Source organism: Terrapene carolina, unplaced genomic scaffold (genome assembly GCF_002925995.2).
Source record: "Terrapene carolina triunguis isolate 2854851 unplaced genomic scaffold, T_m_triunguis-2.0 Scaffold68, whole genome shotgun sequence".
In the NCBI taxonomy this organism is placed as follows: domain Eukaryota; kingdom Metazoa; phylum Chordata; order Testudines; family Emydidae; genus Terrapene; species Terrapene triunguis.
Window position 1 is genome coordinate 59,363,480 of NW_020664419.1, and position 16,910 is coordinate 59,380,389.

Genomic DNA, 16,910 nt, shown 5'->3' on the forward strand with positions numbered 1-16,910 from the left:
TATCTAATTGAGGGGTTAACATGCTAGCGGTTCATTTTATTCTGTACCCTATCATTTTGTGGTATGTGTGTGAACATTTTCCACAGATCCTTAACAACTGGTTGTCTCTAAGGGCCATGCAAATTGCTGAAAATTATCATTGTTCTCCTATCCCTGCTCTTGCATCATCAGCTTGTGCAATAAAAAAAATCTTCCTTTAGTCTAAGTAAAGAAACTAGATATTTCCTTTTCTGCACATTTTGGGCTGCTTGTGAGTCTGTCCAATTGCTATTACATCTCAGTGTCACTTTCCAGTTGTGAGGGGTGATATAAAATTATTCTGCTTAACTGCCAGGGGGCAAATTTGTCACATACACATGGAAGATATACAGCACAGCTATATCTATGTCTTAACTCAGGAAGTTCCTTCGAGAGGAAATGTAGCCAAACTCCAAACCTGCAGACAATGGAACTTTCTGTGCCTGCGTCCTGTAGATAAACTGCTTGGTTTGCAAAATAAGAAAAGAGGAGGGGGCAAGTAGATGAACAATAAGGGGTCATAAGAGGGGCAGATACATGTAGCTTGCTAATTATGTATGGTAATGATAGCAAATTTTGGCCAATCATAGAGCGATAAATTATCATAGTCAACTGCATATAATGCTTTGGTGTAAGTGTTTTCTTTGTTCTTGCTGACTTATGAGCTCGAACCCAATTGCAATTGAAATAAACGGATCGCCCCTCCCAGGGCTCCTTGCTTGGCTAGCTGTGTCCGTCTCTCCTTATTCCTCAGCTGGAATGGACAGAAATTTCTACGACAGGGGGAAAAGAAATAAGAGCATACCCCATCTCCCCAAAACCACACACGCTCCATTCATTCTATACAAAACTAAAAAGAAAAAAAACTGCAGTTCACAACATAGAGTGTTCTCCTCTCCCAACTTGGCTGCATGATAGGAAGCTGGGTTATCCCTTTTGCATTTGAGAAGGGGCTCTCTTTCTCTTCATTTGTAAGGCACAAAGATGCATGTGCCTTTGAAAGGAGTCAGAAGAGAGAAGCACCCTGTGCTTGGCACTTAGATTGCACTAAAACCAGGAAAATTGCTGATTACTGGTTCTGAAGTAGCATACCTGTGGCCTGGGAGCAACATGTGCAGCATTCCCAGATAAGGGAACATATAAAAATGGGGAGTGAAAGCTATGCATGGACTTAATGGGACTTTTGTTAGAATTGCCCTATCTTCTATAAACAAAAGATCATTGGAGTCTACACTCCTGCTCCTCTGTGTATGCAGGCAATATAGGTGACCTGAAGAAGAACTCTGCGTACGCTCTCTCACCAACAGAAGTTGGTCCAATAAAAGATATTATCTCATCCACCTTGTCTATCTGTGCAGGCAATGGTAGCTAAAGTCCAGTGTCATTCCATTATCAGGCACCAGGATACTGCAACATGATGCTCCCTAGTTATTTTGGGTCCTGCTAATCTTCTATGTCTGAGCAAAAACTCATTGAACATCCCTTATTTGTTGGCAATGTCCTGTGAGATGTATCAAATAATGAGCTATTAATAAGCAACAGATCAAAAGGTTTTCAAGGATCATCTAGTGCAGGGGTTGTCAATCTTTTTCTTTCTGAGTCCCCTCAAACATGCTATAAAAACTCCACGGCCCATCTGTGCCAAAACAACCGGTTTTCTGCATATAATAGCCAGGGCCGGCATTAAGGGGTAGCAAGCAGGGCAATTGCCCAGGACCCCATGCCACAAGGGGGACTGTGAAGCTAAGTTGCTCAGGGCTGCAGACTTCAGCTCCATGCAGTGGGACTTTGGCTTTCTGCCCTAGGCCCCAGCAAGTCTAACACTGGTCCTGCTTGGTGGACCCCCTGAAACTTGTTCGCGGCCCCCCAGGGGGCCCTGGACCCATGGTTGAGAACCACTGATCTACTGTGTGTGATTTTTGTATCCTGAATGACGTGTTGAGTCTTACAAATCAACTATCCTGTATTATTCAAACACTTTGTTCATTATTTCCTGGACATGTCTGTTTTATTCTAAATAGGTTTTTATTCTGCACTCATCACCATACTATCTAAGCACCTTCTAGGAGTGCATTAAGCAACATGACTAACGTTTCACGTTTGTTCCCTTGGCCTCCTCACAGTGGTAGAAATGTGCGCCATGGAGTATTTTGTTTCTGATTTTTTTTTAATATATGTGCAAACCTATATCCCCATAGCTATCTGTTTATGTTAGAGAAGGCAGGTCAAAGAAATGCACTTTGCAGTTAGAGCCAAAGGTGGTGAGGTTTATTCTGGTCCTTAGTTTCTGGGGGAATTTACTGCAGTCGTGGGCCAGCCCCTGAGAAAGCTCTGTTTCCTGCACAGGCAAGTTTTACCCTTATCGTAGGAAGTTCCATTGTGCCAGAAAAGTGAAGACATCCATCATGGTCTTCATCCTGAAGCTGTCCCTAGACTACAGCACACATCAGCACCTCCAAATCTGCCATTAGGGGGAAACAGCAGAATGGTAGCACCTGGGTACCAAAACCAATCCTACCCGGGCACTTTCTTCGCCAAAGCCTGCACTACCGGTGGCCACCCATGCATTCCCAGAAGGTGGGACTTTCTGGTTCTTCTGGGAATGGCGTGGGCCTGCCCTGTGGCGTGAGCTCCCATGCATCACACCACATGGACACCATTTTGAAGAGCATATGCTGCTGCACCCCCAAAGATAGACATGTGCCTCAGGGCCCTCAGGGCTTTGGATCCAGCCCGCGGGATTTGCCCCCGTGGTGCTGCAGGCCCCGCGCCGCTCTCAGAAGTGGCTGGCACCACGTCCCTGGGGCCCCGGGGAGGAAGGGGGCAGAGGGCTCCATGCGTTGCTCCAGACACCGCCCACCACAGCTCCCATTGTCCGGGAACGGGGAACCGCGGCTAATGGGAGCTTCGGGGGAGGTACCTGGAGGCGTGACAAGGGCAACGTGCGGAGCCCTGTGAGCCCCCCCCCGGGGCCGCACAGGGATGTGCCAGGCGGTGCGGTGTGGGGCCATGGCAGGCAGGCAGGCAGGGAGCACGCTGCTGCAGGTAGTGGCAGTGGGCAGGAGCCTGAACCCCTCCTGCACCCCAACCCCCTGCCCTGAGCCCCCTGCTGCACCCTGCACCTCAACTCCCTGCCCTAAGCCCCGTGCCTGCACCTTGCACCCCTCCTGCACCCCAAACCCCTGCCTTCCCATGCACTCCAACTCCCTGCCCTGAGCCCCGTCGCACCCCACTTGTACCCCAACCCCCTGCCCTAAGCCCCCTGCTGCACCCCAACTCCCTGCCCTGAGCCCCCTGCTGCACCCGCACCCATCCTGCACCCCAACCCCCTTCCCTGAGCCCCCTCATACACCCGCACCCCTCCTCTGCCCCAATCCCTTGCCCTGAGCCCCTTCCTGCACACTGCACCTCCTCCCAAACCCCCTTTATGATGTTTGCCTTAAAAAAAAAAAAAATCCCTGGGTGCACACCCTAATGAAATGTGCTGCACACGCCTATGCCCCCAATGGGTGGGTCAGGCACACTCTCTGAAATGGCTTCCCCAGCTGACACTCGACAGCACCGAGCCTGGCACAGCCTCAGGCCTGGATGGGGGCGGGGGCAAGCCACCCACAATGAGGGACCTGGGATTTAAAATCAGACCAACGTCCTGCCTAATTACCCCTCATCAGCTTACTGCCTCCATCCACTCACTGACCCGCTCTGCCCTTCCCCCCACTGACCAGCCACTTCTACTGCCCCTCCCCCCCGTGTATGACCCCGCACTAGCTTCCCTCCGGGCTTCCCGCCCAGCCCATCTGCCTTTTCCCGTCCCCGCTCCGCCCCTTTCGCCCCTTCTCCTAGTGGGTGGGGCAAGGTGACATCACGGACCCCGTGACACATGACTAGTGTTGGCCGCGGCTTCTTGCCAGAGGGAGGCGGGGTGACCTCGCGCTGCCTGTCTGATGACGTAGAAGCATTAGCGTCACCCGGCAAGGGCCGGCCGGGCGGGCGGGTAACCCACCCCCACCCGATCTGGCGGCGGGGACGGAAGGAGCGAGCCGTGGCCGGAGCTGCGCGTGGGCCTGGCCTCGCTGCCGCGGAGCAGGGGGCTGAGCGCGAGCGGCCGGCGCGGCCCCGGGCGGTTCCCCGCGGTGCAATATGTTCAAGAGAATGGCTGAGTTCGGGCCTGACTCCGGGGGAAGAGTGAAGGTGCCGCCCGCGGCCGGGGCGGGGCAGGGGGCGGCGCCCGGGGGCGGGTTCCTTTCTCCGCCGGGTTGGGGAGGGCGCCTGTCCCCACATCCACTGGGCGCTCTCGGCTTGCTGGGGGGTCCGCACGGGGCGGGGGCTCTGTCGCTCCGCTCTGCCCGCGGGCAGCCCCCAGTGCAGCGCTCAGTGCCCGCCGCGGGGTGCAAGCAGCCGCGGGGGGTGGCGGCCCCGGCACCTTCACCGCTTAGCGGCCCCCCGCCCCCCGCACGAAGGGCCAGTGCCCCAGTAGCAGCGCGGGCCAAGCCAGCGTCCCCACCAGGGCCGCCCAGGGTGAGCAGCAGCCGTGCCTCGGGGGCCGGGGGAAGCGCCTCTCGCAGCACGCGGTGATCGAGACCAGCCTTAACCCCCGGGCTGGGCACCGAAGTTTCCTAGTTGTTCCGCAGAGCGGGTCCAACTGGGGCAGTCCCGCCATGCCTGCTCTGCGGGGGGAGGGCTTCGCTCTCCAGGGCTGGGCGGCTTGAGCTGCAGGGTAACTCGGTCTCCCAACTTCATCTGACTCTTGGCTTCTGCTGGGTGGCAAAGAGATTGGTTCAGCGGACTATAAACTCTTCATAATTGCTCTGCTGGTGGAGGAAAATACATTTTTCACCCCCTTCTTTTTTCCCCTTACCACTGATAGCCTCAATACTGAAACGTTATTTATGTAGCTCAGAAACGTTAATTTCTCTGTCAGATGGAGTCTCATGGCTCTCATAATGATAAAATACATGGGAAAATACCAGTTTTAAACACAAGAAAATATAAATGGCAGAATAGCTTAAATGGAAGTAAAAATAGCAGCTGTTCTATATCATGTGGCTTCTCAACATTAGTTTCCAATTATCATTTATGAGATGCTGATCATTTTTCTTTTTTAAAGGGTGTTACTATTGTGAAACCTATAGTTTATGGAAATGTTGCACGTTATTTTGGAAAGAAGAGAGAGGAAGATGGACATACACATCAGTGGACAGTTTATGTAAAGCCTTACAGAAATGAGGTAGGCAAAAAGTTGATTATTGACCAATGTCTAGATATAGGCCCTTAATTCTGCAAACACTTACATTCATATTTAACTTTAAGCATGTTAGTGGTCACATTGACTTAAAAGTTAAGCACATGCATAATTGCAAGATTGGGGCCTTACCTGTTAAAATATAGGAAACATTGTAATGACAGTGTCACTCGAGAAATGCCAGAAAGGTCCTTGCATTGTGTTGGGGTCAGAAGAAAATACAGGCACAATTAGAATATCTTCTTTATCTCTAGTATAACACATTAGAAAGAATTAATTATATGTACAAATATAGAGCTGGCATTAGGGAAAAGGTGTGCTGATAAGTGTTTGGCAAAAAGTGAGTTATATAGACTGGCAGTTAAAAATAATCTCTATTTCTGCAAGGATCATATAGAAAATAAATTAGATTGATGTCATCAGAGAGAAATGTAGCAAGAGACTATGTGGATTTTTTTAATCCCGGAGTTTAGCCTGATTTTGTCAGATAGTTAAAGTTTGACACATTAGTAAACATGATAGGTATGTGGAGGGGAAGAAACAATGAGAGAAACTGTTCAGTGTGCTTTAATATCTGGAAATAATTGGCTACAGTGTTTACATTTTAGGATATGTCTGCTTATGTGAAGAAAATTCAATTTAAACTACATGAAAGCTATGGTAATCCTTTAAGAGGTAAGCTTGTTTGTTTGTTTTTTATGGTTTGTACATATATTCTCATTATGTGGAAGCTAAGTCATCTGTATTCCTGCCACTGTTTTTCCACTGCAGTTGTTACCAAACCACCATATGAAATCACTGAAACGGGTTGGGGTGAATTTGAAATCATCATCAAGATATTTTTTATTGATCCCAATGAAAGACCTGTAAGTAATTTTTTTGGCTTTTAATAAACCTTTATTTATGTGTAATGTATTGTGCATTTATAAGACTTTGACATGGGATGCAGCTGACCAGAAAAAGTTCTAGTACTAAGTCTCAGCATGTTTAATGTCTTCATTACTATATGCCTAACCTTCACTTTTGGATGCAACTTGAAGATGTGTGTGCTATTACTCAGCTAGTCATTTTTCGTAATGCATTGAATCCCAGTGCATAGCTGGCTTTCACACTTTTAAACCAAGGGTACGTCTACACTTACCTCCGGGTCCGACGGCAGGCAATCGATGTTCTGGGATCGATCCCGGAAGTGCTCGCCGTCGACACCGGTACTCCAGCTCAGCGAGAGGAGTACGCGGCATCGACGGGGGAGCCTTTCTGCCGCGTCTGGACCCGCGGTAAGTTCGGACTAAGGTACTTCGAATTCAGCTACGTTATTAACGTAGCTGAATTTGCGTACCTTAGTCCGAAGTGGGGGGGTAGTGTGGACCAGGCATAAGTTTAGATAGGGAAAGCATGTGTCAAGTAGCAGTGTGGTGCCTGAAGGTGGGAAGGGAATGCCTACTTCTTGAAAACAGAGCTTGTAAATTACCATAATCACAAGTGCTTAGTCCTTTTCCCTTGTCCAAAACTCTCAAAAAGCTCTTCATGCTTTCCTTGACCTGATTAACACTAAGGAGGAATATGATAGTGTAAGGAGCTGGGCTCACCCCTGCGGCGCCTCCTGCTGGTTGTCCTCAGGAATTAGCTCATTTTCCAGCCAGGAGCCCCCTCTGCAGGCCGGTGATCTGCCTTACCTCACTCTGGCCCCCCATCTCTCTCCCAGGACCCCGGTGCCCCTTCACTGGGTTTCTGACCCTCACCCACTAACCCCACCTCACCTCAGTGTATGGCTACTGCCAGTCACCCTCTAGCCTTCGCTCCCTGGGGCAGACTGCAGTATAAGCCACTCATCATCGGCAAGGTTGGGTTTGGACCTGCTGCCTTTGCCTACCCCGGGGCCGCCCTCTGCAACCCCCAATACCTATTTGCCTTTTACTAGGCCACAGCCTGGGGCTTTCTAGGCTGGAGCTCCCCGACTCCTCTGTCTTTCTCCAGCCCTGCTCCACTCAGGTACCCTGTCTCTAGCTCCCTGCAGCCAGGCCCATCTCCCTCTACTAGCAGAGAGAAACTGTAGAGCTCCTGGCTCCCAGCCTCTTAGATAGGGCCAGCTGAGGCCTGATTGGGGTGTGGTCCAGCTGCGGCTACTTCCCCAATCAGCCTAGCAGCTTTTTCCCTTCCAACAGCCCTCCCTCAGGGCTGTCTTTAAACCCCTCAGGGTAGGAGTGGGTCACCACCCTGCTACAGATAGGTTACACACTTTTGAATGGTGTTGAAGGAAGGAAAAGAACTGTAAGATGTTCCAAAGAGGTATCAGGAGTAATAGGATCAAAGTAGATAAAATGGCCTGGATTGTGTCTCTTCCTTCCCGGCCTTCCGTTATGTACAGTTCTTCCAACTGGAAGCAGGGATCAGCCATCTCTATGGCACTTAACAGGTTTGCTTAAGGGAAGGAGTGGAAAGGGCAGAGTTGTTGGGATTTGTTGATTAGAGCCAGAGCCATTGTGAATCCATGTTGCCTCCATGTGGATGGCCCTGGCCTCCCATGAATAACCAGGGGTTTGTAGGTAGGCTCACAGCCTATTCCAGTATCTATCACTTCCCACAGAATAATAGAAAAGGAACTCTTGGAGAAGAACTTCATCAAGGGGTGATCTAAATCTAGATTAGTTTTGAGGAGCACTTCCTAACTGTGTTTTGTTAGGCATCGGTATGCATAGGGTTCCACATGAACCAAGTGATCTTTTCTGTGCTCAGAACTTGTCTACATGGTGGGCTGGGGCACAGAAAGCTAACGTGAATCTATAGCCAGCTACATGGTAAAAAGTTCTGTAGTGTGCTTTGACTTACTGCTGTTAGTGCTGTAGCTGTGTCCACACGGGATGTTGTTGTGTGGCTAGGTAGTATTCTGCAGATGCACTTCCTGGCTTGTTGTGCACCAACTCATTGAATGTTTTTAAAAAGGTAATTATTATAATAGCATTTATAGATCAGTCTTAGTTTATCTTATTTTCTATTTTACTTTCCCTAGACCCTTTCCAAATCTAGCCAGACATTTGGCTTCAGGGTGCTTAAGTTGTTTAACAATTAATATTAAATTCAGTTATTCTGTTGAAGTTTAAATGGTATCAGAAGATCGGTTTAGTTCTTGTATTCTTACAGGTTTTTAAAAATCCTATATGCTTGCACAGCAAAAAGAGCAATGAATGTTTTAATTCCATTTGGGTGTATCACTTATTTTTTCTTAAAGTGATCATATTACATTTATTCAGGTCTATCTGTTTTCCTTGCACAGGTAACTTTATATCATTTGCTGAAGCTGTTTCAGTCTGACACCAATGCAATACTGGGAAAGAAAACTGTAGTATCCGAGTTTTATGATGAGATGGTAAGAAAAGAGAAGATGTTAAAGGTTTTGTTTTTAACTCGTGAGATTGATAACCGGTGTGTGTTTTTCTCCTCTTAGATATTTCAAGATCCTACTGCTATGATGCAGCAGCTTTTGACAACATCTCGTCAGCTAACTCTAGGAGCTTATAAGCACGAAACAGAGTGTAAGTGCCAGCTGATAACCATTCTAGTGTTACACGTGAATTTTAGAAGTTAAGATTAACCATTAATGTTTAATTATTTTGCTGCTGTAAAGTGAAATTTGTATGTGGAAAGAGCTCTGTTTTTGAAAAACATCTTGTATCTCTACAGACATAGCTCTATTAATGTGCAAGAGTATTATACTAATTTTAAGATCTAAAGGTTTCAGATTTGTACATTTTTCACAATTATTGTTTACTTCTGAATAATCCTGTATGAAGGCTGATAGAAATATTTATCCTTCACTGGAATTACATGAAGTCCGAGAATAACACAAGGAATGAAGTTGCCCTATAGATTTGAGGTGTGAACTTCCCCCGTTCATCTAAATAGGATATTAACTGAACTCGGAGATTAAAGTTGAAATATTAACATTAAATATTTCAATACTAACACCTTTTCCTGAAGCCAGCAGCTATTTTGGGATGGAGTGAATAGTTTACTATTCTAAATGAAGTTCTCAGACTTTCATGCTGTAGGCCATTTCTTAAGATAACAGACTTTTGAGCGTCACCTCCCTATCCAACCTCTTTCCTAATTGTTTTTTTTGCAACTGTAATGCGTTCTTTGCCCTCAACACTTAGTTCAGGTATTAAGGAGATAAAATGAAAATAAACTTTATTAATATTGACTGGTGTGGCTGTTTGGCTTATATTCCCCTCCTTCAGATTTTCAATCAGTTTTCTGATTTCCTATACCCAGAGCATGGATTTAATATATATTCATTCCAAATCTCACCTTGCTGTCTACAATTTACTGCTGTAATCTCTCCAGGCCACTTACACTTTGGTTCTGTCCTCCTGTCTGTATGCTACCCCTCTCGTTTAAGTATTTTCAGCAAATTATATTACTTAAGATACTTCTGAGATGCCTAAAACCAAGGACTAAGGGAGTACATATAGCTTTGAAACCCAGAAAATGCTGGATTCTAATCTCAGCATTGCCACTGTAGTGCTGTCTCGACTTTGGTAAATCGCTTGACTTTCCTGCCTTAGTTTTATCATCTGTGCTGTGGAAATAATATCCATCAGTTTCTTCATTTGTAAAATACTTATCTCACAAAAGTACTGAGGATTATTTTTTGTATTTGTAGCTTGTTACTTTGTTAATTGGACAATAGAAAATGTTTTATGACTTTACCTTTGAGCATGTCAAATTTTTACATTTTAACTAAAAAGTGGCTACATGTTTCTACTAGGCATGGATAGAAGTGATTTATTGCTCTACAACCAGAGTATTAGAGGTGTTTCCTTATTCTCATTTCTCATAAATATGCTTGTAGAAGCAGATATAGAGTAGGACCTTCCTGGAGCATGGGCTGTTCAATATCCCACAAATGGGAGGGGTGATGTGTTTGCGGTGGAGCGGAGTGCCAGTGTTCTAGTCAGATTTCTGTTGCCTTGCCAGCCCAAAAAGGGAGAAGTGGGGAAAGTAACATTCTCACAATGTTTTTGTGCATAAGCTAAAAAGCTGGAATTTACGGTATTTCAATACTGCAGTTTCTGTAGGATACTTGCAAAGACAGATTCTGTGCCACTGTATCTCTGAGACATATAGAATAACTATTGTGGCAAGACATAGAGGGCAAGGTGCTTTCTTTACACCTGGTAGGGAATAGGAGCCGAACTTCCAGCCATGGAAACTCCAAAATGGGATCTGAAGGTCCTTCTGGATTATTTTAGGGCCCATGCGTTACCAGTAGTGAAGATTCTGTGAAACAGATTCTGCCCTCCGTTACCGTTTTTTGAATATTATATTGAGTAATTGCCGTTTTGCAGTGCACTAAAAATATTTTTTTCTTTGTCACTATCCCAGTTGCAGATCTTGAAGTAAAAACCAGGGAAAAGCTGGAAGCTGCCAAAAAGAAAACCAGTTTTGAAATTGCTGAGCTTAAAGAGAGATTAAAAGCAAGTCGTGAAACTATCAACTGTTTAAAGAGTGAAATCAGGAAACTAGAAGAAGATGACCAGTCTAAAGATATCTAAAAGTATCAATTTGATAGAGACTTTGCTGTAAATAAAGGGACTTGGATCATGGAACAATGTTAACATATTCCCTCAAATTTCATAGAGGGGACTATGTACAGTTTCATCCATGAATTTCATTTCAAAAGATTGTTGCATGTGAGGCCAGCTTTACAGATGAAAAATGTCCAGTGTTTAAACTATAGAAGTATGTGAATTTTTAATTTTTTTTATCATTTTAAAGAATGTAATTCTTTTGAAATCAGATTTTTTAAAAATTGCATGAGTGCAGCATGGTAACTTTGTAATAAATCTCAGGTTACTATGATTTACAACATGTAATCAGTTTTCATACTCCATTTACTCTTTCTAAATGATTGGAGACAAATCTTTAAAACTGAACATTAAAATAGTAGTAGCTTTTTCACTGTTAGGAATCTGAAACTCCTCTGCTTAGTTGTTGGCTTCACATCCAGTATGATGAGTAAACTTGAAGGGAGAGGTTAAAATCTTTGGTATGCAGGTAGATTAAGCCTGTCAGTTTAAAATTACATCTGCACTTCTGTTTTCTGGTATTGGTATTAGGAAAAAGTAAGCTGGTAGAGATTCAGGAGGATGAGATTCTTTTAACTAGCAGTTCTACTTTACAAATGGTACAGAGACAAACTGTACAAATGTAGATCAGACTTGTATAAATGCAGCAACCACATTACTTATATTCCAAGATGTAAGGTGACTTGTCATGTTTTGCAACTTTTTGTTGGCCTAATATCTTAGTATTATACTATATTATTTGTTACCAACTCAGTAACTCTAGCATACATCCTTACTCAAAAAGCAGTACATGTTCCCCTTCTCAGCTCTGACTTTATTCATAGGAATAGAAGAGCCTGGCAGTGATGGAGCAACTTGTGATCTTGGAATAAAAGGGTTATCTTCCCTGCTATTTTTTAAAGTACCACTGTACAATAAAATTGCCTGTTAAATACACACACAAACCCCAGGAATTAATGTGAGATTATGAAGATTCAAAGCATTGGGATTGCTTTAAATTTGAGATGAACGTGAACTGCCTGTTGACCCTGACTTTAGTAAACTAAATACATTTAAAACAGTTTCATAGAATTGTAATGTACTTCAAATAATGTGGTTTTTTGATATCTGCACTTAATATAGAATTGGAAGGATTTTGCCTTCATTCTCTGGCCCCACAATGCAGCCAAGATATGTGGGAATCAAATGAGAAGGCACAAGCCAAGACCCTTTGTTAAAAGGTGTTTCAAAGAGTTATAACTTTTCCATGGAACCAACTACTATCTGATGTTCAAATAAAGCTGGCTGACTCTAAAAGATGGTCCAAGTGGTTACCTTGGACAAATTGTTGCCGGTCTGATGCCTTGCAAGACTCAGAGGTGAACAGGGGTGGAAATGTTCTAAATTGACAGGGAAGTAAAATAGATGTCTGTATTCCAGAAACAGCAGCTCCTCTGACTCCTTGCAGCTGCTACTCCGGGCTTGAGAGCGGGCTCAAGTTGGAGGGATAGGGTTTATAGAGAAGCCAATGGCTTACCCAAGCCCCACCAGCTCAGATGATGCCTTGTCACTTTCCCAACCTCTGAGTGAGGGTAAAAGAGCCACTATCCAGAGGAAGGAAGGCCCAGTGGCTGGGGAACTAGTTTAGGATTGGGGAAACTATGGTTCAGTTTCTTGCTCTCTACGGTGAGAGACCTTGAACAAGTCAACTTAGCCTCTCTGTGCCTCTGTATCCCTTGTGATATGGGGATAATAGTATACCCCTACCTCATTAAGTATTATGAGATGCTCAGATTCTACAGTGATGTGGATCATATAAGCAGCCTAGGTAACTTCTTTTTCTGACAGTGATTGTAGAGGGTTCTTGGAGCTACTTGCTAGAGTTGAAGCTGTGAGGCGTCACTAGAATTTCAGGAGTACTATCACACAAGATTTAGGGAAATCACATTCCATTTCCTGAGGTAGCTTTTAGGATATAGAGGGGGAGGTAAAGGAAACCTGGGAATTTGCAGTAATGGTGGGACAAAAATGGGTCTAGAACTCAAATTCTGCCAATACTTACTCCTGCACAGCCCTGCAACACGAGATTGTGGGGGAATGAGGAAATCATCTCAATGTTTTTAATCTTCACACTGAGCCAACATATGTGACAAGAATGCCTCTCCTGGTTTGGGAGTCGAAGTTGTGAATCCTAATTCTAGAGTACAGGTCAAAATAATGGGAATATGAGTAACATACAATCAGAATTCTAGAGCCTCCAAAGTGTTGAAACAGATCTTGAAAGGCTGTGTCATAAATAGCTTAGCAGAATTCAATTTTTATTTTTTATAATTTTGACATCAATGTTTAGTTTTAAACATTTTTAAAAAAATTTATTAACTTAAATTTTCAGTTGCAGGAAATTGGGGTGGGGAGGAGGGGTCAGGCAATAGGTGAGATCAGACCATAATTCTTTAATGACAGTAGATTTTGAGATTTCAAAATGTTAAAGCTTTATTGCCATTAAAGCACAAATTGTCCACGTCAAAATATACAAAATAAATATTCTTAAATCAAACTCTACTCAAGCAGCATGTTTCTTATTTTGCCTATCTGTAAACTTTGGTTATTATAGATGTAAATTTTTGTTAATGTTTATGTATGGTGAAATGAACATCTACTGTCACTTACTGATAATCTAATCCTTCCAAGCCTAGTGATAAGAAGAAATATCTGAATCATAGCTTTTCTTAAGAACCTAAAAACTCTATCCAGCTGTATTTTTAAACCATCGTTATCACCATAGTATTAGAATACTTTATTTAAGTGCACAACTCAGCCTTAAAAATGGACCCAAGACTGATGCTTCCATAATAGAGAGCATTCCCATAATAGACCAGTGATCTCCCCCCCCTCCCCCCTTACTTCTCCTGAGGAAATCAAGATTTTTTTTTTCTTGTCACTGTTCCCTCAACTTCACTTTTAATGGTTTTCTTTCTCTCCTTCCTTCCTTGCTGTTCCTATAGGAGGAGGAGACAGAAATAATAGCTATTACTTGGAGAAAAAAAAAATTAGTCACAAAATCTTTTCCTGAGCAGCTATGACCCTCTCATGGAAAACAAGAAACTATTTCATATTACACTGTTTAAGTTCCTTGTGTGTATTCTGTATTTTTCTTCATTAGTAGAAAATTGTTTCTAAGCATGAAAAAAACATGCTTGAATTCAGGGGTATCAGGAAAATTCAATTGCAATGGTTGACTATACTTTGGCCACCCCTGAGTAAGATGTTTTTCACTTGTTCCAGACAAATAGTTATGGTTCATGATTGTGAATTTAAGTGGTAGCAATGTACATTGTTGACTCTGACTTTCTGCCTTCAGACAGTGGTTCTATCCTGAATTATAGTGATGACACAGAGTGGTGTTTTAAAATCCGTTCATGAGGGGGGGGGAAAAAAGAAAAAAAAACCTGATTGTGCCATATGTAAAAAAAAAAAAAAGATTTCGTGATCTCACCCAGATGCATGATAATTTAGACTAAATAATTGTCTAGCACTAAAGCTTCAGACTCTGTTTAAACTAATCCTTTGGTGGGTGAGGAGAAATATTGTTTATTTCCATTGTATTGCTAGGTAACATGTTCAGGATTAGGAGATAAACTTGTCCCATAATAAATCATGTTACAAGTTAACTAGTCCAGATACAATGTTATCCTACTTAATGCATCAAACATGTAGCTTTATAATTAAGCACAGTTTTCTATTTCCATTGCAAACTCCATTTTCCCCCACCCCAAGAATTTTAACCCGTTTTAACTCAGCTGTCTGAGATGTGAGAGCTAAATATTTAGGCTGGATGAGAGAGGAACTGCCAACTACCTCCCTTGATCACCTTCCCTTTCACTACTTTTCAGTAGTAAAGAAAAACTCTCACTAAACTGCTGATCTGAAAGTTGTATGCTTCACCATCCCTCTACAGCTTTTTCAGCATGGGGGTGGAGTGGGGTCGATTCTTCTGAGGGGGTGGTGGTTAGCATATAAGCCTGTTTGTTAGCCTGAGATAGAATTTTGGGTTTGATTTTTTGAAACTCTTACATCTTATACTAACATGTGTGAAGAACAATGAACAAAGACACTGTGTGTTGCATTTCCCACAACCAGATGGGGTTTTTAGTGCAATGGGAAGAGATAAGGGATAGAGCAGTTAAAGTGTTACAGGGTATGGTGGGAGTGTAATATATGAGCATACACTGAAAGGCTGCCTGGCTCCTTTCTCAAGCCAAGGTCAAGCAACCAGTTCGGGGGAGGGGATGGGGGAGAGGCATAAGAAACACTAAAAGCCTGGCCTGGGCCAGAACACAACCTCACTCCTTACTCCTCCCATGGGATACAAAAGAGGTGGGATAAAGACCCAGACCCATGACCCTCCAAAATGGAACATGACCATAAGCTGTAAGGAGTGTGACTAGGGGTATGCACTGCAGGTATATTTGGGCCTGCTAAGGAGGAGGAGGTGGGAATGGGGAACAGGGACATAAGCAAGGCTCTGCAGTGTCAGAGCTGGGAAGGGGGACACGGGGTAAATGCTCTGTGGCGTCAGAGCTGGGAATGGAACACTGGGAAACAAACTCTGCTGGCGTATAGAACTCTGGTATAGATGTTTGCTGGGAACTAACCCCAATAAACATCGCATTGCCTGCACTTCAGACTTCTGGTCTTCTGCTTTCTCTCTGCATGACAAGAACCAGGGGAGAGGGTGAAGGGAAAGCCCTCTTAACAGTGGTAGCCAGACAGGAAGTGCAGCTCTGTTGGGGCAGCCTGCCCGGCCTCATCCAACAGTGCTCTAGGACAGTAAGTAGGTCGCTGGTGCCCAAGACCCATCCCTGTTGGAGGGGGGGCCCCCAGACTGGTGGCCAGAGGCAAACTGAAGATATGGAAGCAAAGAGCCTTGTGGGCATGAGCCACACCGATGGATACTATTCTTCAAATGCAGACCTGGTGAGATCTCCTGAGACCTATGAAGTATCTAGATACAGCAAGGTGAGGTATTTCCTCTCCCTCTTACTCATTTTCTTTTGTTGTACTTCTGTATTCTGTCTGTATCTTTTGCATTCCCGTATTCTTTTATCCTGTTTCATTCATTTACCCTGTCTTGCCCTTCTTTTTAGCAATTTAGGACTGGTAACAGTTGTCAGATTGAAAGCCTTGAAGAATAAAACCCAGCACAGGAAGAATATGGACAACTAACTACCTGGTTGTTGTAAGAAATGTTGTTTTATTTGACTTCTTCCGGAGAGTTATTCTTCTGGCTACACTAACCCATCTGTCCCTTTGACATGTAAACTACACTGCTGAACCACTTACACTTTATATCATTTATCACCATCCATTTTCAGACCTGCTTAAACCTGATGTGTAACTTACACCTCCATTTACATCACCGTTCAGTTTGGTTCTAGTATTTCTACTTAACCCACATCTCTAATACTAAGCCATTTAGAGCTGTATCCTTTGTAGATTTCACTTTAGAATACCTGGGATCTGACATGAAGTCTATTTTAGGGGTTTACAAGAATTTTCATGATCAAAGGGAGAGATGGGGATGGTGTTGGGAAGTTTCCCCCTAACTGTATGTTTAATGATGTTAATGTTTATGTTTGAATTAATGTGTTTGCTGTAATGATTAGTATAAAATGAGTTAATTATGGAACAGAAATCAATGGAGTCCATGATTCAAGATGGTGTTGTGCCATAATAACAACTCGGACTCCATGTTGTTGCTCCTTTTTGTCAGAACTTTCACACCTTTTCAAACTAGTGGTGGGAAAAGAGCAACGGACTCTTGGGGGCAGTTAGAACCAGCTCAGACGGCTAGGTTCGCGCCACTGAGCATATAAAAAGGGCTGTGTGCCTGAGCATTCTTGCTCTCCATCAGAGCAGCAGCCAGGTATCACATTGATCTGTGCGGACGTCGAGGATCTCCTCAGTGACTCCGGACCCACACCATCACCCAAGTAGACATCACTTTCCATCACTCACGAACTATAACACCTACCTATATCCTGATTCCAGCGACACCTTTATCTGCAATCCTGGTTCTAGTA

General features: G+C 44.0%; 1 protein-coding gene across 1 annotated transcript; it reads left to right on the top strand.

The window, feature by feature from the left end:
- Positions 1-4,012: 4,012 nt before the first annotated feature.
- On the top strand, positions 4,013-11,133 carry YEATS4 (YEATS domain containing 4). The gene is made up of 7 exons (XM_026648794.2): positions 4,013-4,209; positions 5,126-5,245; positions 5,869-5,935; positions 6,032-6,126; positions 8,535-8,627; positions 8,706-8,793; positions 10,646-11,133. The coding sequence occupies exons 1-7, from the start codon at positions 4,159-4,161 to the stop codon at positions 10,813-10,815; spliced, it is 684 nt and encodes a 227-aa protein (XP_026504579.1). The 5' UTR covers positions 4,013-4,158; the 3' UTR covers positions 10,816-11,133.
- Positions 11,134-16,910: the final 5,777 nt, after the last annotated feature.

Bases quoted from the DNA above. Each gene is read 5' to 3' on its own strand.
- YEATS4 (XM_026648794.2), top strand. From the start codon at position 4,159: ATGTTCAAGAGAATGGCTGAGTTCGGGCCTGACTCCGGGGGAAGAGTG. The intron at 5,936-6,031 runs GTAAGCTTGTTT...TTTCCACTGCAG, and splicing joins CTATGGTAATCCTTTAAGAG to TTGTTACCAAACCACCATAT. The intron at 8,794-10,645 runs GTAAGTGCCAGC...TCACTATCCCAG, and splicing joins TTATAAGCACGAAACAGAGT to TTGCAGATCTTGAAGTAAAA.